Source organism: Molossus molossus, unplaced genomic scaffold (assembly GCF_014108415.1).
Source record: "Molossus molossus isolate mMolMol1 unplaced genomic scaffold, mMolMol1.p scaffold_m16_p_11, whole genome shotgun sequence".
NCBI classification, from domain to species: domain Eukaryota; kingdom Metazoa; phylum Chordata; class Mammalia; order Chiroptera; family Molossidae; genus Molossus; species Molossus molossus.
In genome coordinates, this window is record NW_023425346.1 from 8,412,115 (window position 1) to 8,434,832 (window position 22,718).

General features: G+C 49.5%; 1 protein-coding gene across 1 annotated transcript in view; it reads left to right on the plus strand.

The window, feature by feature from the left end:
- Positions 1-22,718, plus strand: part of TFCP2L1 (transcription factor CP2 like 1) — a 51,519-nt gene that overhangs the window by 3,496 nt on the left and 25,305 nt on the right. The window contains exon 2 of the mRNA XM_036254680.1: positions 117-268. Within this exon, the coding sequence (XP_036110573.1) occupies positions 117-268 (152 nt within the window). The remainder of the gene's footprint in view (positions 1-116; positions 269-22,718) is intronic.

Sequence of the window (22,718 nt, forward strand, 5' to 3'; positions counted from 1 at the left end):
CTGGGCCTTGCCGAGCAGCCCTTGGGGACCTGGTCTGCACCCGCCTCCCGCGTGGCTCTGTCTTTGCAGACAGGGCTCCTGGGCACCGCTCCTGACCGCTGCCTCTGCGTTTGCAGGGATGTGCTCGCTCTGCCCGTCTTCAAGCAGGAGGACCCCCAGCTGTCCCCGGAGAATGAGGCCCGCCTGCCACCCCTGCAGTACGTGCTGTGCGCTGCCACGTCCCCGGCCGTGAAGCTGCACGAAGAGACACTGACCTACCTCAACCAAGGTAGTGGCCAGAGCCCGAAGCCAGGGCAGGGCCCAGGGGCTGGGAGACCGCGCAGAGGAAGGGCAGTGGACCCAAACCACCTATCTGAGCTGCTTGACCTTGTCACAGCGGGAGAGGTGGGGGTCAGGAAGGAGGCTGTGGTGTCAGATGGCTTCCATTTCCTAGCTGTGGGACTTCGCTGAGCCCCTCAGTGTTTTCATCTGAAAAATGGACACATCAACTCTGTTGCGACTCAGGCCAAATATGGGTACCGTTCCTTGCACAGGCCCTCTACACGCAGAGGCTGTGACTGCAGCCGTTGTCGTGATCACTGTCCGCTGTGCCCACGCTGCTGTCCTTTCCCGGCACCCTGAGGCAGGGCTGGTGCGCCCAGTCTGCAGCGGCGGGAAAGCTGGCGTGGGGGCTGTTGCACACTGCGGACAGGAGTCCCCTGTGCCGGGGACAAGGGCTCGCTGCGCCCTCAGAGGAATGGCCTGGGCTCTGGGGCTTCACGCCGCCTTTTCTTTTTCTCTGAACCTCAGTATTTTCGTGTGTGAAATGGGAAGTTTAATTTTGTGATGTTTAAAAGAATGAAGGTATGTGAAGTGCCTGATACAGTAGTGGCTTCTAATTTCTGACTCTTTATCAGGAGAGTGGGTCAGTGCCCTGACAGGTGGCATTTTTGTGGTTTCTATGTGACTATGTGAATGGGTTTATTGCCCATCCTTCCTGAGTTGCCTAAGTGTGTTAACTGCCCCCCAGGTTACGTGGGCGGAGCAGAGGGGCAGGGCACAGCAGCTTCTGTGGGGTTGGGGTCGCAGGGGAGCTGCAGGGTGCCAGCAGGCTGCTCCTTTCTGTGGAGCTCAATTTGGGAAGCCAGCGGTGGGCAGAAGTCCGACCTGACCATCAAGTTCTCCCCGACTGCGGCACTCACCAGCTGTGGGCCCGGGAGCCAGCTCAGAACCAGCAGGTGCCCCTGAATGGAACAGCCTTCCCGGCTGCTGACACGGCCCAGTGGAAGGGCAGGCTCACCCCTGTGGATGGCTCTGGGCCTCAGTGAGTCACAGGCGAGCTCCGTCAGCACCTGGGCACCTGGCTCAGGCCCAGAGGTCTGTGCTCCAGCTGCCGAGGTGGCCATTGCTGGCGGTGACGTGGCCTGAGGAAGATGCCCTGTGTGTGTGCCGGTTTGTGGAATGGCCTGTGTGTGTGCTGGTTTGTGGAATGGCCTGTGTGTGTGTGCCGGTTTGTGGAATGGCCTGTGTGTGTGCCAGTTTGTGGAATGGCCTGTGTGTGTGTGCCGGTTTGTGGAATGGCCTGTGTGTGTGCCGGTGTGTGGAATGGCCTGTGTGTCTGTGCTGGTTTGTGGAATGGCCTGTGTGTGTGCCGGTGTGTGGAATGGCCTGTGTGTCTGTGCCGGTTTGTGGAATGGCCTGCGTGTGTGCCGGTTGTGGAATGGCCTGTGTGTCTGTGCTGGTTTGTGGAATGGCCTGCGTGTGTGCTGGTTTGTGGAATGGCCTGCGTGTGTGCCGGTGTGTGGAATGGCCTGTGTGTGTGCCGGTTGTGGAATGGCCTGTGTGTCTGTGCTGGTTTGTGGAATGTCCTGTGTCTGTGCTGGTTTGTGGAATGGCCTGTGTGTGTGCCGGTTGTGGAATGGCCTGTGTGTCTGTGCTGGTTTGTGGAATGTCCTGTGTCTGTGCTGGTTTGTGGAATGGCCTGCGTGTGTGCCGGTGTGTGGAATGGCCTGCGTGTGTGCCGGTTGTGGAATGGCCTGTGTGTCTGTGCTGGTTTGTGGAATGGCCTGCGTGTGTGCTGGTTTGTGGAATGGCCTGCGTGTGTGCCGGTTGTGGAATGGCCTGTGTGTCTGTGCCGGTTTGTGGAATGGCCTGTGTCTGTGCTGGTTTGTGGAATGGCTTTGGCCATTTCCCTTTCTCTTTATAGGAGGTCACAGCTTGTTGTGCACCTTCAGCAGTTGCTTCTCTCTCTCCCTAAATGTGAAGAAATGGGATGTTGTTTGCAGAGCATTGCACTCCGAGGCGGTTCTTTTTTATTTTAATCCTCACCCGAGGATACTTTTCCATTTATGTCAGATAGAGTGGAAGGGAGGGAGAGAGAGAGAGAGAAGCATCGATGTGAGAGGGACATGCACGACCCCAACCAGTTGGAGACAAAGTGCAACTGAGGTACGTGCCCTTGACTGGAATCGAACCCTCTAATCTTTGGTCCGAGGGCCAATGCTCTAAAATGGCCAGAGCCCGAGGCGGTTCTTGTTCTTGGCTCCTTTCTGAGGTGCTGAGGAGTGAGTGGTCTGAGGCCCTGCCGGGTGCACCCGCCTCCCCAGCATCTGTGAGGCCTTTGCCTGACCCCCCACCTGCCTTAGTCAACTTTGAACAGTGTCCAGCAGTCAACATACCGGGTCTTTTGAAGAGTTCATCTTTTGCTCAATGTGGATAAGTAAGAAGAGAGGGAAGAAGAGTTGCCTCATGGTCTTACCGTCTTGTGATAACTTGGTGTGTTTATGTTAGATATTTCTAGGCGACATCTCCCTGGTTATTAAAATAATACATATTCATTAAAATTTTGGAGATGATTTAGAAAAGTATAAGGAGGAAAATAAAAAGAAAAATAAAATGGAAATTGCTAATCATACCTGAGAACCACTGCTAACCTTGTTCTACATATTTGTATATACATTTTTACAGTTACGATCCTGTTACAGACATGCATCCCCCACTTTCTTAATTTATTGTATTTGTGAACTTTTCTTTTTCTTTTTAATTTTTACCCAAGGATATGTTTTTATTGATTTGAGAGAGAGAGAAAGAAAGAGAGAGATCGATGTGAGAGAGAAACATTAATCCCCAACCCGGGATCAAACCTGCAACCTGGGTATGTGCCCTGACCGGGAATCGAACCCACAACCTTGGGATGGTGCTCCAACCAACTGGCCACCCAGCCAGGGCTGTTTGTGAAATTCTCTCATGTCATTAAAATGCTTTGAGGACTTCAGTTTTTGTACTGGCTGTATAGTATTGCATTTTACAGTTGCTGCCTGTCCAGATTCATGATATGGACACTTACTTTTCAGTTGTTGCCTTTGTGTGAAATGCTGGTTGTTTGTTTTTAGAGACATACCTTAGAAGTAGAATTAAAATGATTGGATCAAAGGGTTTGAATAAGGCTTTTGATACTTTTACCAAGTTGCCTTCTCTGCAGCGAGTACCACTAGTGGATCATGTCATTTTCCATCTGATTAGTGAAACATAGAATTTAATTTTAAAGTAGCTTTTCTATCATTGCTAATATGGTTGAATATTTTTAAATATGTTTACTGATCTTTTTAATTTCTCCATCAGTTTTGCTCATGTCCTTTGCACATTTTGCTGCAGGATGTTTATATCTTGGTGACTGTAAGACACACATACGTGTGCATTGCAGACGCTTCCCCTGCTGCTTGCCGGCCACTGAACTGTTTTTTTTGTGTGATCACTATATTCATGGTGTGGGATATATGTCATGACTTTTTTTCCTGTGTTGAAATTTATTTTAAATGTCTGTTGTCAACTTTTTGTCTTTTTTTTTGGTACGTGCCTCTAGCGGGAACCGAACCTGGGACTCTCTGGTCCGCAGGTCGATGCTCTAACCGCTGAGCCAAACCAACCAGCCAGGGCTCAACTTTTTGTCTTTCATATGGTTTTTATTTTATGCTTAGAATGCCTGCGCACCCCAAATCAGTTTAGTAGTTTTCCAAATTTTATTTCATAGTTTTTAAATTTTAACATCGGAATTTTGGGGGAAACTTAATTTGACACTTGATATTCTGAATTATTACTACATAAACTGTATGTGTTTTCTCCAGCATTACCAGTGAGGTTTATGTTATGCTACCCTTGGAGTTTATGATGTGATGTAAAGTTCTAAGTTTGTTTAATTTTCTACATAGATAACCTACTAGTTATTATTTGCGTCCCCCTTTCTTACTGGTTCGAAACGCCGCTCGTCCCCGCCGTCGGTGCCAGCTGTGCCGGGACGCGTGCAAGGACCCAGCTCCCGGCTTGGAGTTTAGTGCTTTTTGTACTGGAGTCGGATTGGCAATAAAATGCACTTGGACTGTGAAAAAATTAAATTAAATAAAAAAATGCCGCTTCTAAAACATTTGAAAAACCATATTCTAAAGTATTAGTTTATATTTGTATAGGTATCTGCCCTGTACCCCTGAGATTAACTGCTTCTCACCCCATTTCTAATTGAACTATTGATTATAGCTTGAAATAAATATTTCCCTATTTGGGAGTAGATGTTCCTTTCAAAAACTGTCTTAGCCATTCCCAATTATTCTTTCTTTTTTAAAATCCTCACCCAGAGATATTTTCCCGTTGATTTTTAGATAGAGTGGAAGGGAGGGAGGGAGGGAGGGACAGACCGACATGAATGTGAGAGAGAGACATCCATTGGTTGCCTCCCACTCAGCCAGGGCCGGGGATTGAACCTGCATCTGAAGGTTGAGGTACATGCCCTTTATGGGAATCGAACCTGAGACTTCGTTCAGAGGGCCAGTGTTCTAACTGCTGAGCCAAACTGGCCAGGGCTTCAGTTATTCTTATAAATGGATTGTGCAACCATTTACTTTTCCTTCTATACCTTTTAGAAACATTTATGGGATCATATACTTTATAAAATTGTTTCTTGCTTTTATTAAATTCTATTCTTGTACTAACATTTTGTGCCATTATTAAAGCCTTTGAGACATCGCTTACTATGTCTGCATACTATTTTATTCTCTCCTTGTGCTGTTTGTAACAGAATATTGTCATGACTACTGGAAGAAAACACCCAGCGTGGTTATTTTAGTGCTGTCTCCTGTAATAGAATGAAACTCTGTGAGGGCAGAGCCTGTAGATATATTTGTATGTATATGTTTTTTAACATTATGTCCCCAGCATTAAGCTTGGTGCCTTGATAGTAGGTGCTCTATGAATATTCAGGAAAATTAAAAATTAGGTGTAATTTATTTTATTCCTCTCTTTCTGTAGCTAGTATCAATCACTATGCTGTCCTGGACATCTTTTTCAGCATACTTTATTTAAAGTAGCCTGTAGCCCTGGCCAGTCTGGCTCAGCCGTTGGAGCATCGGCCCGCCGGCCCACCAGAGAGTCTCGGGTTCGATTCCAGCCAAGGGCATGTACCTCGGTTGCGGTTCATCCTCCGCCAGTCAACTTGTTGCTCTCACATGAGTGCCTCTGTCTCTGTCTCTCCCTCCCTCCCACTCTTTCTGAAGCTAAATGGATAACTATCCTCAGATTAAAATAAATAAAGTAGCCTATACTTCTGTGTCCTATGACACAGGCAACGGTTCAATTAAAAAACAATTTTGACACATCAGTCACAGCTGTTCGGTTAGTTGAAAAGTTTGCTCTGAAGAGGTAATGTGTACGGCGCTGGCCCTGTGATGCTGCAGGCTGCCCGCGAGGCCATCCCACGCTGTGCTCCTTGTTTGAGGTTCTCCGCTGTGTCTCTAAATCAAAAAGTCATTTCAGCCACTGGATGCCCGCTTCTTAATGCGGTGTCCAGGGTGGCCTGGGCCAGGAGCGTTAGACCTGATTTCCTGGCCCCAAGCAGGGTGGCTGATCGGGGACATGGTGAAAGGGTTTGAAAACAAAGTTTGTCCTCTTCCTCCGAAATGGAACCCAAGGGAAGGGGTGAAAGCTGGTGCATGTGGGTCTGAAAACTTCCAGATCAGCTCTGTCAGTGGCCAAAGGTCAAGTGGACAGATTTTCCCTGAAGGCAGGCGGGAGCCGGGGGAAGGGATGGAGGGAGGTGGGGGAGGAGCATGGAGAACAGAGGAAAGAGAACCCCAGGCGATCTGTGTAGTAAATTCCGGCTTTGAGATAAGACACAACTTTGCAAAAATGGCTTGTAATGGAGAAAACTTTGGTATTTCCTACCACAGCAACTCTCAAATCTTAAACGTGGTCATGAATTGCTGGAGGACTCTTACTTTCATTTATTCATGGAAACACTTCCTGTCCGAAGGAGTGGGTAGTTCAGTGAGAAGAGAGAAGAGCCACGTGCAAAGGCAGGTTGGGTGGTGGCCGTGCAGCTGGGCACACTGTCTACCCAAAGAGCCCTGTCATTCAGGACCGAGGGTTTGGAACACAAGCAACGTGAATGATGTGGATGCAGTGGTAGACCAGATGGCCAGATCTCCAGCTGCCTTGCTGAGTCACTGGGCAGCCCCTTGAGCCAAGTCACTTACCCCTCAGTTTCTCCAGTTCCTCACCAGTAAAACAGAGGAAAGACAGTTCCTGTGGAGTCGGTGCTACTGTGTGTATGAAATGAGGAAATATGTGTAGGCCACTGCGCAAACTTTGCTTAGGACTTCCCACCGGCAGGATCCTAGGCTGGGCCCTTCCTTGAGTAGGCAACTCTGAGGCGGTGTGTAAGGGACCTCCAGGGGCGAGGACCAGGACGGGGAGGGGCTAGAAAATGCCTCCTTGAAGAAAAAACATAATCAGCTGCCCCTACCCCACTCCCACCCTTCAGTCTCTCCACCCACAGTGACCTGAGGGCATGGCCAGGAGATAAGAGATCCAGGCCGGGAGCTTTGTCTTCCCTGCTTAGAACCCAGGCAGAGCCCAGCTTTGTATTCATTTATTTATTTTTACCAGCTTCTGCTGGGGGGAAATCTTTCGGAGCTTCCATTTATCTGGAATTGGGACAATTAAATTTTGTGTGTTGCCTTGGGAATTAAGTGAATAATGAATGTCTGGCAAATAGTCAGTTTATACTTATATCTTCCCTTCTCCCCAGTTATATTAGTGACTTTGAATTGAAGGAATGAGGCAAAGGATGAGTTACTTTATCCTTTCTCCACAGCTGAAGTTTTCTTTCCAGATTAATTTTTAGCCTGAAGTTTGGGATATAAACTAACTAAACCAAATGACCCTGAAATGCATTACTCTTTTAAAAATGCTTTCTCCCTCACTGTCCCCCCCGCCCCCCCGTGTAAAAGTAGCGCATACTATTGTAAAACAGAGTAGCCAGATAGCACATACATTTGTGTTCCAGAAAGCTTCTTCTAACTGCAGTTCTGAGATTTTGCTTAGTCGTATATTAACCCATATGTCTAATTGTATAGTCATACATTAACCTACATATATCTAATTTTATATAGACACACATACACAGATACTTGTAGAAATGTGTGCCTCTTTTTTTAAGAGAAATGGGATTGTATTATATATACTGTTTAGCAACTTGTTTTTATTTTGTCCAACAAAATATCCTCAAAGCCTTTGCACGTGGGTGCGTTACAAAAATAAACCGAAGCTGACCCTTGCTAGTTACATGTGACTCACTGCATGGATGTTGTATTGCTTGTTCCCTTGCGGAACATTAGGCTTGTTTCCATGTTTTCATTATTGCACCTGGCACCCCAGTGGGCGTCTTTGGACCCACAGCTTTGTGCTAAGCAGGAGTGGACATCTCTGCAGGATAAACATCGAGAAGTAGAATTGCTAGCACAACATTTCGATAGATGCTGCCATGTTGCTCTGTAAAAGAGTTGTACCAATTTGTACTTTTATAAACAATAATTATTTGAATAATTGTTTATTTTCTCCTCTCTTATTATCTATTCCCCATCTCTACCACGACTGGAATATAAACTTTTTAAAAAATCCTTACCCGAGGATATGTTTTTTATTGATTTTTAGAGAAAGAGAGAGAGAAACAAAGAAACATTGATCGATTGCCTCCTGTATATAACCTGAGGGGGGTGGGGGTCGAACCTGCAACCTAGGTGTGTGCCCTGACTGGGAACAGAACCCACAACCTTTTTGGTGTACAGGACGACACTCCAACCAACTGAGCAACCCAGCTAGGGATGGAATATAATCTTGAGGGCAGACACCTTGAGTACCTTGTTCACTGTTAGTCCTAACACAGCGTCTGGCACATGTAACTTTTTTGACTGAATGAAGAATGCCTGTTTTCTGTGCTTTGTTCGTGCTCTTTAACCTTGGTCATTAGTGGGGAACATATAAAGTATTCCTGTTTTAATATTTCATTTCCTCAATTTTGTTGAATATATTTCACATTTTATTTGGTTATTTCTAACCCTTTTGTGTTCCATGTGGTTTACCCATTTTTAACCCTTTTCTTATTTATTTGTAAGAGCACTTTTTATATTAGGGCCAGTGTGTTAGAGATATTTTTCCACACTTCCATTCATTTTTTTGTTTATTTGTTTGCTTGCTCTTTTACTTAACAGACGTTTTAATCAAATTTTATATGGTCAGGGTTATTGGATTTTTACCTTAATTTTTTTTGTGTGTTGCATGTCCCATTAAATCTTCTTCACTTTAAGATTTTAATAATATTCACCTCTTTAAAAAATTTTTTCCTCCAGTTTTTGACAGTTTGACATTCATTTTGGTGTGTAAGGAAGGAGGTAGGAATCCAACTCTGTTGCTTTCCACATTGTCCCGTAACAGCGTATTGAATGCGGAGCCTTCCTGAAGGGGGAGGCTGCAGCCACGTGAGCAGGAGGCAGGCCCTCAGGTACACCCACGAAGGGCCCGGCCTGGGCTGTAAATGGAAAAGACTCTTCTCCCTGCTGGTGACACCGACTCGGATGGCAGTATTAATCATTCTTCCTTGGAAACTGGGTGGCAGGTGAAAAGCCAGGAGTTTTGGATTTGGGTACCCCCAGGTTTCAATTCTGGCTCCTATTCTTTCCCAGGTTACTGAACCTGGCAAGCTGTGTGTTTTTTTTGTTTTTTTTTTTTTTGTAAATTGGACATAATGCTCACTTGAGGTCTTGTCTTGAGAATTAAATGAGATATTTGTGATATTTGTGTTGTTTGGCAGGTTTGTGCCGTGCGAGGATATTTCATTTTGGCTACATAAAATTTAGAAATGTTTACTCTGCAAAGAATTTTATAAACCACAGCACAGCGGTTAAAAGGGAAACAAAATAAGGGGCAGATGCTTTCCCAAATGTCAGGTCCTCATAGTTCATCGATGAGTTAATAAATGAATAAAAATGCTAACAAGTTAGCTGGGGTGTGGTTGTCATTGATTGGGTTTTTTTTTTTTTTTTTTGGTTTCTTTCTTGTTTTTTTAAACCAATCAACATTTATTGAAATACTGTAAATACGAGGTTATTGTACACACTGCTTATTACAGCTCACAGGATGTAGAAATGAGTTTAGTGTTTCAAAGGTCTCTTCCTGCTCATGTCAAATTTCAATTATGTTTTAATAGTTGGACCAATTAATTCAGTTAAAATATAATACCTACAGTTCCAGGTGGTACAGTGAACTGGAAATGACATATTCCTAGAGTTACGTTAAAGCCATCTATATTCTGGAAACAGTATGTTAGAAATTACAATTATTAAAACTCGAATGCGAGCAAACGCAGCATCAAAGTGGAGCTCACTTAAGGAGAGAAGACACATCAGATGTCCTTCTGTGCTTATACGTGTTGAGGGCTTGGCTGCCGGAAATCTGAGCCGACCCTGCTCACCACGCGGTGTCCCTGAGCCCTCGCAGCCTGATGATGCTGGCGTGGCGACCTGATGACGCAGGGGATGTCCTGACCCGTTTTCAATACAGGTTTTATTTCTCAGGTGTTGTGAGGCCAACAGATTAGGACACGATCACACTGAAAAGGTAGTTTGTTATGGTTCCCAAGTGGAGGGGACGCGCCGCGCACGCAGGGCCACCTGGAGAAGGGTCCCTCAGGAGGCAGAGGGATGGAGGGAAATCACGGGCAGGGCCTGTCTGGTGGTTTCCAGGAGAAGTGGGTGAGGCAGAGTAAGCAGGTTTCAGATCCACTCTAGTTGTCTGATACCTGGTTCTGGAGTGATTAGTGCAGGAGATGGTGGCCCAGCGGGTGAGGTTCCGTGAAAGCCTGCTGAGGAGGTGGGTGGGAGGGGCTTCGTTTCGGCGCACACAGAGGCTGGGCATGCGCTGTCTCTAAGAACTGGCCGGCCCTGGAAGGAACGGCCTGCCCAAGGGCAGCGAGCCCCAGATGTCAGAGGATCCAACACAGATGGCTAATGTGATGCATGGCCTTTTTGGGTGCTGCCCTGGGCTGAGCAGAATAGCAGGCGCAAAGGGGCCTGGAAAAAGGTGCAATTTCAAACTCGAATTCAGCCATTTTTACTTGTGAGCAATTTTTTATTGTTTTTAGTCCTCACCTGAGGATTTTTCTATTTATCTTCAGATAGAGTGGGAAGGAGGGAGAGAAACGTCGATGTGAGAGAGACACAGCGACAGGTTGCCTCCCTCACGACCTGACCAGGGCCAGGGTTGAACCGCAACCGAGGTACGTGCCATTGACTGGAATCAAACCCGTGACTCATTGGCCCAAGGGCCGATGCGCCAACCACTGAGCCAAACCCGCCAGGGCGCAATTTTTTTCTTAAAGATGACTGAGCTTTCTTTCTCTCAGTCTAAAACCACCAACAAACCTTCCTGAGCTGTTTTCTCAGGGGCGCTGACTCACCTCTGACCCATCTTTGCTTTCCCCAGGTCTTGGGTCATCTTTCCACAGGAGTTACGGTTCTGAGGTCCAAGCTTGATATCTTCACTCACCCTGGGAGGCTCCTCCCTGCTTCTAAGCAGTATATTTTCTACGCCATGGGTTTTCTGCAAGTTGCGTTTCATGCCCTTGTACTTCAGGCGCGTTGAGTTGCAGCCGGAGCTTTTGAGCCTCGCCCCCGCCTGTGCCTTCACACTGGGGTGCTGCTCCGGGTGCAGACTTTGACTTGAACCGCAAGTGCATCATGCATTCGATTTTCTTCATCTAACTTTTAAAATACTTTCTGTTTTTCTCTCTAAAGTTTCAGGGAGCATGTAAGTTAACAGCATCATTGAGTTTCTTCGTTGCCCTCTGACTGATCCTCTTGGTTTCTGTTTTTGACTCACTCTCTTCTAGCTGATGCCAAGTGCCACCCTCCGTGTCCTGTCCTCTAACAGAGCAGGTGAGCTGGCATCGGAGTTCAGTCACATCTTCGCTGGCGCCCTTTGTCGCTGCGCCCACTCTGTGCACCGAGACTCGCTCACTCGACTCCCGGCTGCTCTGCTCCTCCCCTTCCCTTCGCCGTCTTCCTGGGCAGCTGAAGGCTTTCCTGACACTCACTGTTGTCGTCAGGGCAAGAACCACTTGAGTCTGTAGGCGGACCCCTGAGCCGGGTTTCAGGGGCCAGTGAACTGCCACTGAGAAGAACGCATGTGGACTCTGCTCTGAGCGGCGAGGGTGTGTTTTGTGGTGTGGCCGCTCTACACAAGTAGGTACCATGATTGCCCCAACCCCGCCATCTCATGAGAGAAGGGAGGAAGCCCGGAGTCAAGGTGCGCTGTGTCTGCGTCATTCCCCCCGTGAGGCAGGGCCAGGTGTGAGCCCAGGTGTGGACAGCTTTGGAGGCTGCGGAGGCCGCACGGAGAGGACAGGTGTTAATTAGGAACTGGTGTTCCCACCTCATTCTTCTCAGGACGGTGTCCCTGTCACAGGGTCCCCTGGGACACTCTTCCTGTCAGAGTTATCGGGTAAAGAGATCCACTGGGTGGGTGGGTTGGTGTTTCTTGGTTGGAGGCCAGAGGTGGACAGCTGGCCTCCCCTCCTACCTTCTGCTTTGCTCCTCACCCTGTCTTACACGGGAATGGCCTTTGGGTACCTTGAAGGGATCTCAGTCAACCATTTATTGGTTGGGAAACTGGGCTCTGGAGGGCAGAACTGACTTGTCAGCATGTGTAGTGGGTCCCCGATGACCTCTTGGAGTGCAGTCCTGTCTTCTCTCCAGAGTAGCTCCAGAGCGGTAGTGGTTTGGCCTTGAACCAAATGCAGGGGGTCAGCGTCTGCTGGAGTGTGTGGTACCTGCTGTGTTAGAACTGGGAGGGCAGCACCCCTTCTCACTCAGCACGCCGTGCTCAGCTGCGTGGGTGCACGAGGGTTTGTCAGCCGCGGCCCGGAGGGTGCTGCCTTCCAGCGACACGGGGCTGCTGCACTCTCGGCTCTGTGCTCACGGAGACTTGGGGGGTTCTTGACCTTCCTTTGCCGGTGACCATGCCCTGGAAGCTGCGACCTGGGTGCTTACAGGGCCTTCTGAGTCCCGAGTGGGAAGGAGAGACCACGCATACACTGGGAGTCAGAGGTGGCCAGAGTAGATGCCTTGAGGTTTGAGCCAGAGGAGGCCTGAGATCCGCCTGCTGCCCTGCCGCCGAAAATGCCCCGGGGACCAGCATGGCCTGAAAGCTTGTTAGAAATGCAGGGTACCGGGTCTGTTGCAGGACAGCTGAATGAGAACCTGCATTTTAACAAGTTACTGCTGGTTTATGAACATAATAAAGTTTGAGAGGCACTGATCTTCCTGCGTCACCCCACCCCTCTGTACTATAGATGGGTAAACTGAGGCCCAGCAGGGCTGTGTGACTTGCCCCGGGTCACAGAGCGGTACTTCATTCTGGTCTCTCTCTCTTTTTAAAAACAAACAAACAAACAAACAAACAAACTTCATTCTGGTCTCTCTCTCTTTTTAAAAACAAACAAACAAACAAACAAACAAACAAACAAACACACACACACACACACACACATAGTTCTATTGGGACACAATTCACACACCATACAATCCACTCATTTAAAGTATACAATTCATGTTTTTTTTGTATATATAACTAAATGTATTAAACTATCACCACAACTAATTTTAGAACGTTTTTGTCCCTCCCGAAATAAACTCTGCACCATCAGTAATCAATCCCCACCCCCTCCCGTCACCCCCAGCCGTAGGGAACCACTTTCTATCTCTGTCAATGTGCCTGTTGTAGACATTTCATGTACATGGTTTCGCACAAATGGTGCTTTTGTGACTGACTTCTCTTACTCAACATAGTGTTTTTGGGGGTCACCCACACTGTAGCGCGTATCAGAACAGTGTTCCTTTCCTTTGCCCAGTAGTATCCGTTATGTGGATGGACCTCATTTTATCTGTACAGTCTTCAACTGATGGACATGGATTGTCTCCACTCTTTGGCTGTTGTATCTGCTGTGAGCATTTACCTTCCGGTTTCTGTGTGGACCTGTTTCCATTTCTCCTGTGCATATACCTGGAGTGCAATTTCGGGGTCACATGGTGAATCGTCGTATAATGATTCGGGGCGCTGCCAGCCTGTTTCTGAAAGTGGCTGCAGCATTTAGATTCACCGGTGGATGAGGGTTCCAGTTTGCCCACATCCAGCACTAGTTATTGTCTGTCTTTTTGATGGAGTGAGGACGCAGAGCTGGAGACCTCTTCTGTTGGCCACGTCGCCACCCATGGGCAGCACGCAGAGCAGGGCCTCAGGGCAGGGCTGCAGCGGGACTCGGGAGCAGGCTGAAACCAGAGGCTCAAACAGCAGGAGGGTTCTCGGACTCTCTTCTCTGATCCTCTCTGGGGACGCATCTGCCTTACGCTCTCTCTTCCCACCAGCCTCCCTGCCTCTGTGGCCAGAGGGCCAACAGTAAGGCCATTGAAAGCTGCTCAGCACCCGGAGAGCTGGCAGTCTCCTGCCTTCTTCCACCCACACTCCCAGGGAGGGACTGCTGCCTGGCTAGGTGGCAGGCTCACCTGGACCGGTGTGGCCGGAGAGCTGAGCTGTGTAAGCGTGGCTGCTCCACCTCCTCCTTTCTCCGCCCTGGATGCAGAGGCTGGTGGTGAGCATCCCTGAGACGGTCCGCAGATGTCCACTCTTCTGGAGGCCTGGGGGGGGGAGGGACTGTGGTTGTCTCAGGGCTGTCCTGACAAGCCCTGTTTACTCCCCACCGGGACTGCCCCAGAAAGTCCTTTATCTGTCTTACCGGAGGCTAAGACAGAGCGTGGGACTGCCTGGAGCCAGACACTGGTGGCTGGGATCTGAGCGGCCAGGCTGTCTGGCTCCCACCTCCAAGATCCTTGTCGACCGAGGCAGTGTGGATGCCTCAGCCCCAGCACGACGTGGTTCCAGGGCTCGGAGGGGCGGTGCCTGAGTGAGTCACAATTCTGACCTTATCTTAGAGGTTCGGTGTTCTACTCTTTACTGTCCTTTGTCCAACTAACTTAGTTTTTATACCCCTACCACCTGTGCAGGGCGGTACCTGTTCCTCCACATCCTTGCCTGTATTCTACACTGTCAACTCTTTAACAATTTTTTTTGTTTCTTTATTGTTAGTAGAAAGAGAGAGAAGGGAAGGGGAGAGCGAGAGGTATGTAGAAACATCGATGAGAGAGAACATCGATTGGCCGCCTCCTGCATACCCCCGACTGGGGATCGGGCCCACAACCTGGGCATGTGCCCTGATGGGGAATCGAGCCGGTGACCTCTTGGTGTCTGGGTCAACACTCAACCACTGAACCGCGCCGGCAGGGCTAGATTGTCAACCTTGTGAGTATTTTCTAATATGCACACAGAAAATGAGCACTTTATCTTCATTTGCATTTATTTAATGTTTAGGAACTGTTGGGAGTGCTGGAGCACCTTCTCATATGTTGGCATGTGTTTCTTTTACCCGTTGCGTTTCTCCCTGTTGCCCTTCCGCTGGCCGGCGGTGAGAACCGTTGCAGGAGGTGGAACTCAGTGCAGTTGCCGGCTTGTAAATCTAAATGGGCTGATGGGCAGCAGTTTCGTAGGCGTTAGTACGGCAGTGTAGCCGGGTGCAAGTTCAACATGGAAAATTAGTGCATTTCCTATGAGCCAGCAACAGTCATGTATAAAATAAAATAAGGAAAAGAGATACCATTCCCAGTACTAAGAGAAATTCAAACAATTTTGAAAATGCTGACAAGTGTCCAGGGGTCCAGAGGCCCCTGCTTTAAGAGTCAGCCAGTAGCAGTGCGTCTGAACACGCTGACACCTAGGTCCCACCCAGGTTACTCTCCACAGTCTGGGTGGGGCTTGTGAATTCCAGCATTTTGGGTAAGAAAAGAATAATTTTAGTCTGCAAGAAGAAAGGAGTACCAAGAATTCCTGGATACCTTTTACCCAGCTTCCCATAACATTAAATGTAATTGTGGTACAATGACCGAAACCAGGCAGGCACGCTGGTGTGACTTGACTCTGCTACCACCTTTCCGAATTTTACGGGCTCCTTGACAGTGTCCCCTGCTGCTCAGGTCTCTATCCAGGACCCAGAGGCACTTCAAGGTTGTGTTTCCGTAGTCTCCAACCTGGAGTCCCTTAGCTGTTCCTTTTCTTCCGCGGACTTCACTCTTCCAGAGGACTTTCTGGTCAGTGTTGTACACGTCCCTCAATTTGGGCTTCTCTGGTGCTTTTGAATGATGAGACTGAGGCTGTGCATTTGTGGCAAGGATGCCGCAGAAGTGACTTTGTGTTGGGGGATCATGATGCTGAGTTGTATTGCTGCTGGTGGTAGTAACCTCGATGATTTCGTCGTGTCCGCCAGGTTTCTCGCTGTAAAGTTACTGTGTTTCCCTTCGTAATTGATAATAGCTTGAGGGAGATGCGTGGAGACTAGGCTGCCATCTTGATGAGCCTTAAACTGGCACCGCTGATTGCGCCCTGCCCTGGTGGATCTTGTCTGTGCCAATCTATTCATCTCCCTCTTCCTCCTACATTTAGCGCTTGGACTGCTACTGTAAGAAAGCGCTTTCTCTTGTCTACCGTTAGTTGGTTTATACACTTGTATCGCTGTAGATGTGTGGCTATTTATTTTATGCTGTGGGTTAAAATTCAACACTATGGTTCTCTTGTGTGTTGCTCACACTGGCCGCTGTGCCCGACGGGGTTCCTCGGACTGGCGCCGGGGCCGCTCTGACTGCCCCAGCCTTTTCTGAGCACATCTCCCTTCGGACACAGCAAGACGCTCAAGACAAGAGGGGCGTCTGGTATCTCCTTGCCTCCGCCCTGAAACCGTTCTCTGAACCGGCTTCGGGGCGCACGCGGACTTACTGCCCCCAGGACCGATGGAGTCCACTGTGCCTGGCCCTGCCCTCTGCGTGAGGGTGAGGCCCTCACCAGGGTCACCGGCCCTCGGGACGGGCATCGGTCTGTCGATGGAGCCTTTGCCCTGCGGACACCTGTGTGGAGCGCTGTGCCCACAGACCTGCATGATATGGCCCGGAAGCAGGTGACGAGAAGCCACCCAGGTGGACAGCGTGTGGGCAGCATCGAGCGTTCTCTGTCTGCCATTCGGACAGGGCCGTGGTGCCCAGCCCTCCTCTCTCTGAGGTAATGACGGCCTCCATTATGTTTTATGTGGCATTAATTATCCGAAGCAGTAACTTGGAAAGTAAACAACCTGTAAATCTTGGCCGGCAGGGCAATTGCCTCCTGTTCTCGGGAACATCGTGATCTGGGCAGGAGGCCCTCACGGGTTCCGCTTGCTGGGCAGAGCCACTCCGCGGGAGAGGCGGGTGGGCACGGCCCGGGGAGGCGGGCGGTGGGCACGGCCCGGGGAGGCGGGCGGTGGGCACGGCCCGGGGAGGCGGGCGGGTGGGCACGGCCCCAGGAGGCGGGCGGTGGGCACGGCCGGGGAGGCGGGCGGGTGGGCTGGGCAGCAGCGGTCTGCCCCCCCCCCGTCAGGAGGAAACTTACAGCCATGAAGCCCGGAGACCCCTCCCCAGACCCTCCAGTGGCGGGCGTCATCCTTCCTGGGGGCACGGCCCGGTTTGGCTGCCTCCTGGCTGTGTGACCTTGGGTGGCCTTGGGCAGCCGGCTCCTTCGGTGTGAGGAGCTGTGGTGAGGCCGGAGTACAGTGGCCTGTGCGCGGGCGGGGCTCAGCACAGGCAGGAGCGGTAACACTTGGCCTTTGGCCGCATGGTCAGGACTGGCACTGCGAGTAGCTATTACATGCCAGGCCGAGTGCGTTACTTCACCTCACCTGCGCCGCTCTGCAAGGGGCGTGTTGTAGATGCAGAGAGGTCCGTGAACCTGCCGACGTGGAAGGACCTGGCTCAGCTCTGTGGGTCCACCTGACTCGGATCCTCTCTCCCCTCTGGTCCTTGACCAGCCCACAGGTCGTGCCGAGTCTTTACCATTAACTTGGGGACGTCAGTACCGCTCTGGCCTTGGTTTCCTCGGCACAGTTCTGTCGTCCTTGTGGGTTCTCAGGGTAGCCTCCCTGAGAGATGCTGTGTGGCAGGACCTCGGTATGTCTGAGCTCATGCGTTTGGTGTTCCAGTCGTTACCTGAAGACTGCTTTCCCCAAGACCCGGCCTGTGTGATGGGCTCTCGGGTCCTGGCTTGGCACTGAAATAAAAGTACTGATCATTGTCCCTGCGGACATCTGTTACGAGCTTGGAACGGGATGAGGCATATCCCACCCTCTTTTCCAAATTCATATGTAATATATTCCTAGTCTTTAAAAAGTTGATGCTGAAGATGTCTATAATTTAAAAGGGAAGTGTTCTTTTTTTATCCACTGATGGATGCATCTATTAGACTCAAATATAGGGTATGTATATAACATTGTAAAATAAAAGTACAATCACACCATGTACATATTATTGAGCACTTTTTTGATGGGACAGTTAGGTCACAGGCTGTTTGTATTTGCAATATTGATGGTGTTGTCAAATGCGCAGTGAGCTATGACATAGGTCTCCACCCCCAGCGTGTGAGGGCCCATTCCCTGTGTTCTGTCTGGAGGTGAGCAACCTGTTCAACGTGGGCCAGCTGACAGATGGGACGGCACGGCGTTCTTTGCATTCGGCATTTCTTTGGCCATGAGGGAGGATGAGCATCTTTCAACACTCTTCTTGGTTTGGCTGACTGGTTCCAGCTCCATTGTTTGCTTTAGGGAATTTATATCAAAATCTGCCACAGGTCTATCACATGCCAGTGTGTACAGGCACTGGTGTGTGTGTGTGTGTGTGTGTGTGTGTGTGTGTGCAAATGGTCAGGTAAACTGTAAGCTGCCCTCAAGGTCTTCCAGTCCAGTCGGAGCTACGACTGAGCCATCATGCAAGACAGCCGAGGGGCAACACTGCCAAGTGCCCGCAGCTGTTGGCAATAAGGGAAGAGGGTAGCCGGAAGATTGAACATTCTGTAAATTCAAATAAAGCTTTCTTGGAAGGCAGCCATGCCCACTCGCTCACACTGTCGGCTGCTTCCTGGTTTCGGGGCTAGCGCTGAGTCGTGGCAGAGGTCGTGGCCCGCTAGGCTGAAAATGGCTCTGTCTGGCCCTTACGGGGAGCTTTGCTGATGCCTGGACCCAGATGTAGGCTGCTGTGGGCTGCGTGCGGAGGAGGGAGGAGGCAGAGGCGTGCCGAGCGCCCCCTGCGCCGGGCTCTGCACAGCGCTGTGTGGATTCACTTTCTTCGGAGATGTTGTCTCTGCTATCCCTCCTTCTCCTTGCCCTGCTCCCCCATTTCTGTGTGGGGTGGAGGTGAGGAACGGCACAGGGGTGCGGGCTGAGCATAGTCTTAGGGTTGGGGTACAGGGAACCTTCAAGGCATTCTCCCCGCTGAGCCGAGTCCAGCTGGGGAGCCCCCACCTCTCCCTGTGGCTAAAGCGGGAGGGCCGGGAGGCTGCGGGGCTTAGCTGCCCCTGCTGATGGGAATGGGCAGGTGGGGGTAAGGTGTGTGACCAGGCACTGGGCACCTCGGGCTGGGCTGGCGGCCCCCTGTGGGGGGCTAGTTTACGCCACCACGTGTGGGCTGACCAGACTCCTTTCCTGCTTTAAAAAGCCTTGACCAACTCCAGAGTAGAGGGTGAGGCCAGCGATGCGGAGGGAATTGTCTGGAACTCTCCGGCCGGCCTTTGACAAGCCCACCGCCAGCTGATAGGGCCCCTGCTCATCTGCCAGTGCTCCCCCTCAGGGAGGCTGTGAGGTCCAGCCGTCTGTGCTGGGTTTCCTCAGTCCTCGGCCTCTAAGTACCAGCACTGCCACTCTCGGGGTGTGGAAACATACTCACAACTGGAGCCATTTACCCCCTAGCAAGTGGTGGGCCCAGCTGTGAGCCCAGGCTCCCAACCTGGGTGCTGCCGGGCTCCACGGTAATTTAGGGGTACGCAGAAGAACATTGGCTGCTGCATAGCTATATACTTCTTCCACTTACTGTTTATCTATGGAATACGATTTTTAATGTGTATATGCAGGTACGATGTACACTTTAAGAAATTAAATGTGAAAGAAAGATCTATCCTTTGAGACGACATGGAAGGACCTGGAAAGTATCATCCTAAGTGAAACAAGCCAAACAGAGAAAGACAAGTTTCATATGATCTCACTTATTTGTGGAATATAATGAACATAACAGTCTGAGGAATGGGGTAGTCCCAGAGACATGGAAGTGGGGTACAGACTGACAATCCCCAGAAGAGGGGTGTGGTGGGTGAGAGATAAACCACAGAACTTATATGCATGTATGCATGAACAGTGGACATGGACAACAAACTGGGGACAGGGCAGGGAGGGAGGGGGAGGGGGGAATCAGTGGGGGGAAAAGGAGAAACATCTGTAACAAAAATTAATTAATAAAAAAATAAAATAAGATAAAAAGAAAGTGGGAAAAAAAAAAGAAAGAAGAAATTAAATGTGTCCTGGCCGGTTTGGCTCAGCGGTTGGAGCGTCAGCCTGCGGTACAGAGAGGACCCGGGTTTGGTTCCTGCTAAGGGCGCGTACCTCGGTTGCAGTTTGTCCCCGGCCCTGGTTGGTCGTGAGGGTGGCAGCCACTCGATGTGTCCCTTTCACGTCAATGTCTCTCTCTCTCTCTCTTCCTCTCTGTCTCTCCTGCTCTATCTTAACATAAATGGGAAAATGTCCTCGGGTGAGGATAAAAAAAAAAAAAATTAAATGTAAAAAGTTGATAAAATAGGCTCTTCATGTTGCAGGCTGTTTTCAATTTCAGTGGCAAAATTGTGGGGTGTTGGGAATGAGTGGGATGAACGCGGTGTGGCAGGGTCTTGGGATGCCCTGCACCCCTTGGCACAAAGAGGGGCTGGGGAGGCAGAGACACAGCCAGAGCGCAGTGCAGGGGCAGCTGGCTCCCGCAGGCTCCCGCCACGCAGTATTACGTGTGATGGGAATATTCTAGTTTCAGCTCCTCTGAGCACTACAGGGAAGAAGAGAATGGTCATGCTCAACACAGGTTTTTCCAACCTTGCCAAATTTGCTTCTGATTTTTACCTTTTTCTAATTCTGTTGCCTTTCCTCCTCCCCAGAAGCAAAACCAGTTTGTGAAGTTGGTGTTGATTCGAGTCTTCATGCACATTCTTAAACTCGTACTCGTTCACGGTCAGCACGAACAATAAACAGCATTGTTTTGAACGTCTTCAAACTTTATACAAGTAGTTTTATATATATCACCGTGTACCTTTTTTGTTTAATATCGTGTCTCTAAGATTTCTCCATGTTAATATGTGTCTCTGTGTTTATTTTAAGTGCCGTGTGCTATTCCATTCTAAGTCAAATATCTCTTTTCCTATTGTTGACAGTTTCTCCCTGAGATTAGCATGCCCGTTTCCTGGTGCCACCAGGTGATCCTCAGGGTATCACTCTAGAACGGGAGTTAATTTATATGGTGTGAGGTAGAGAGTTTTCCTTCCATATAGGTAACCAGCCATCCTGCACTCTTGAAAAGCTTATCTTTTTGACTGTTACAGATCAAGTTTCCAAGTATCTGAGGATTCTTTGTTCTTTCCATTGATCTGTTGGTCCCCACGCCAGAAATGACGTGGTTCGGGTCACTGTAACCTTCACAGCATTTTAAGTGAGTTACGAATGTGTGTTTCGTGGAGACGAGTTGATCAGGAGGAAACCAATATCAAACCTCATGCCTCGGTGTGGTTACATCGCTACACGTACTTCTTGTTCAGAGAACTGAGGTCATGGGCATACGGATTTGCACCTTAAAGGAAGGGGAGGGTTTAGGTGTGTGGAAGAGGGTCATTAAATAAAATGAATATCAAGAAATTCAGGAGGAATGAAATAGATAGACTTCTTGAATATCAGAACCAGAAGGTCCCCTTGGAGCAGCGGGACACTGTGTGGAGTAGTTTGGCTAAGTGTTTAGTCCTTGGAGTCAGAGAGACTCAGGTTTGATCTGCAGTAAGATACTCTCTGGATCTTAATTTCTTCATCAATAAATGGGTTGGCTCTGGCCGGGTGGCTCATTTGGTTGGAGCATCATCCCATACACCAAAAGGTTGTGGGTTTGATTTCTGGTCAGGGCACATACCTAGGTTGTGTGTTCGATCCCCAGTCAGGGCACATGCAGGAGGCAACCTATCTTTCTCTCCTTCTCTCTCTCTCTCCTTTCCTCTCTCTCTCAAATTAATAAGAATTAATTTCAGGTGAGGATTTAAACAACGGGGTCAGTAACGGTGTCCCTGGTGGATTGCTGGGAGGACTGAAGGAAACGTCAGGGCAGTGGTTTGGCGAGGCCCCGTGCACAGCTGAGCATAAGCCATTTGCTACCTGTTTCCTTGATTCTAAGACCAGCTTTTTTTCTTTCTTTTTCTACATTTCACAATTCTGAAATTAGAACAGGCTTTCCTATGATTTCCTGTGGTGATTTGTTTTTCTTCTCAGACCACGGTTTCGAATGCAGGGAATGGTCTTTGCAGACCGGAAAATGCAGTCAGCCTGCTTTAGCGAGGGTCATCCTAGGACTCGGCCTTATTGCTCGTCCTGCAGGGAAGAAGGAAGCAGGGAGACCAGCCTCACTCGGGATGGTGAAGGTCGGGGTGCTTTCAGTGCCGCAAGATGCCGAGGGCAGTAGAGGAGGCTTCCGGGGATGGATGGTGACGGAAGGAGACCTGACTTGGGGTGGTGAACACAGTACAGTATGCAGATGATGTGGGATAGAATTGTACACCTGAAACCTATATCACCCCAATAGATGCAATAGGAAAAAAAAAAAGATGCTATAGGCACATTTTATTCCCTGTGCAAGTAAAGAACTTCCAGAAAGGAGAAGTTGAGGGTCATGTAGAACTGTCCTCTGACCAGCAAGTGACACCCACCATGTAGGATGTGGCAAAGAATGTGGTAGGTTCTGGAAATATCTAGTTTCTGCTCCGGGCTCTGCCACTTACTAGCTGTGCAAACTTGGCCAAGTAGGCAACCTCTCTGAGCCTCTGCTTCCTTTGATCAGTGGGGCTCGTCCTAAATGCCTCATTGGTGTGTTCTGAGCTTCAGGTGACTTAACCCCTGAGCAGACCTTGCCACCGGGCAAGCACTCAGCGGGTGAACCCCTAGGCACACTCCCCCCTCGCGCCTCCTTGCTACGTACGGTTCTGCTCAGGGTTGCTTTCTAGTCCTTCCCTTCAGCTCTGGAAATCCTGCCCACTGCTCGAGCCCATCTGGAATAGGATCTCCTCGCTCAGACCTTTGTCCTCACCCTCCTCCCCGTTCTGGGCGAGTGTTGCCCGCTTCTTGGAAGATTTTTCAAATTCTGCCTTATGTGGGTGCTTTCCTGTGTTGTCTAATGGACCCCAGAAAGTTGCTAACCCTTTGAAGGCAGGAGCGTGTCTTACTTTGGCAA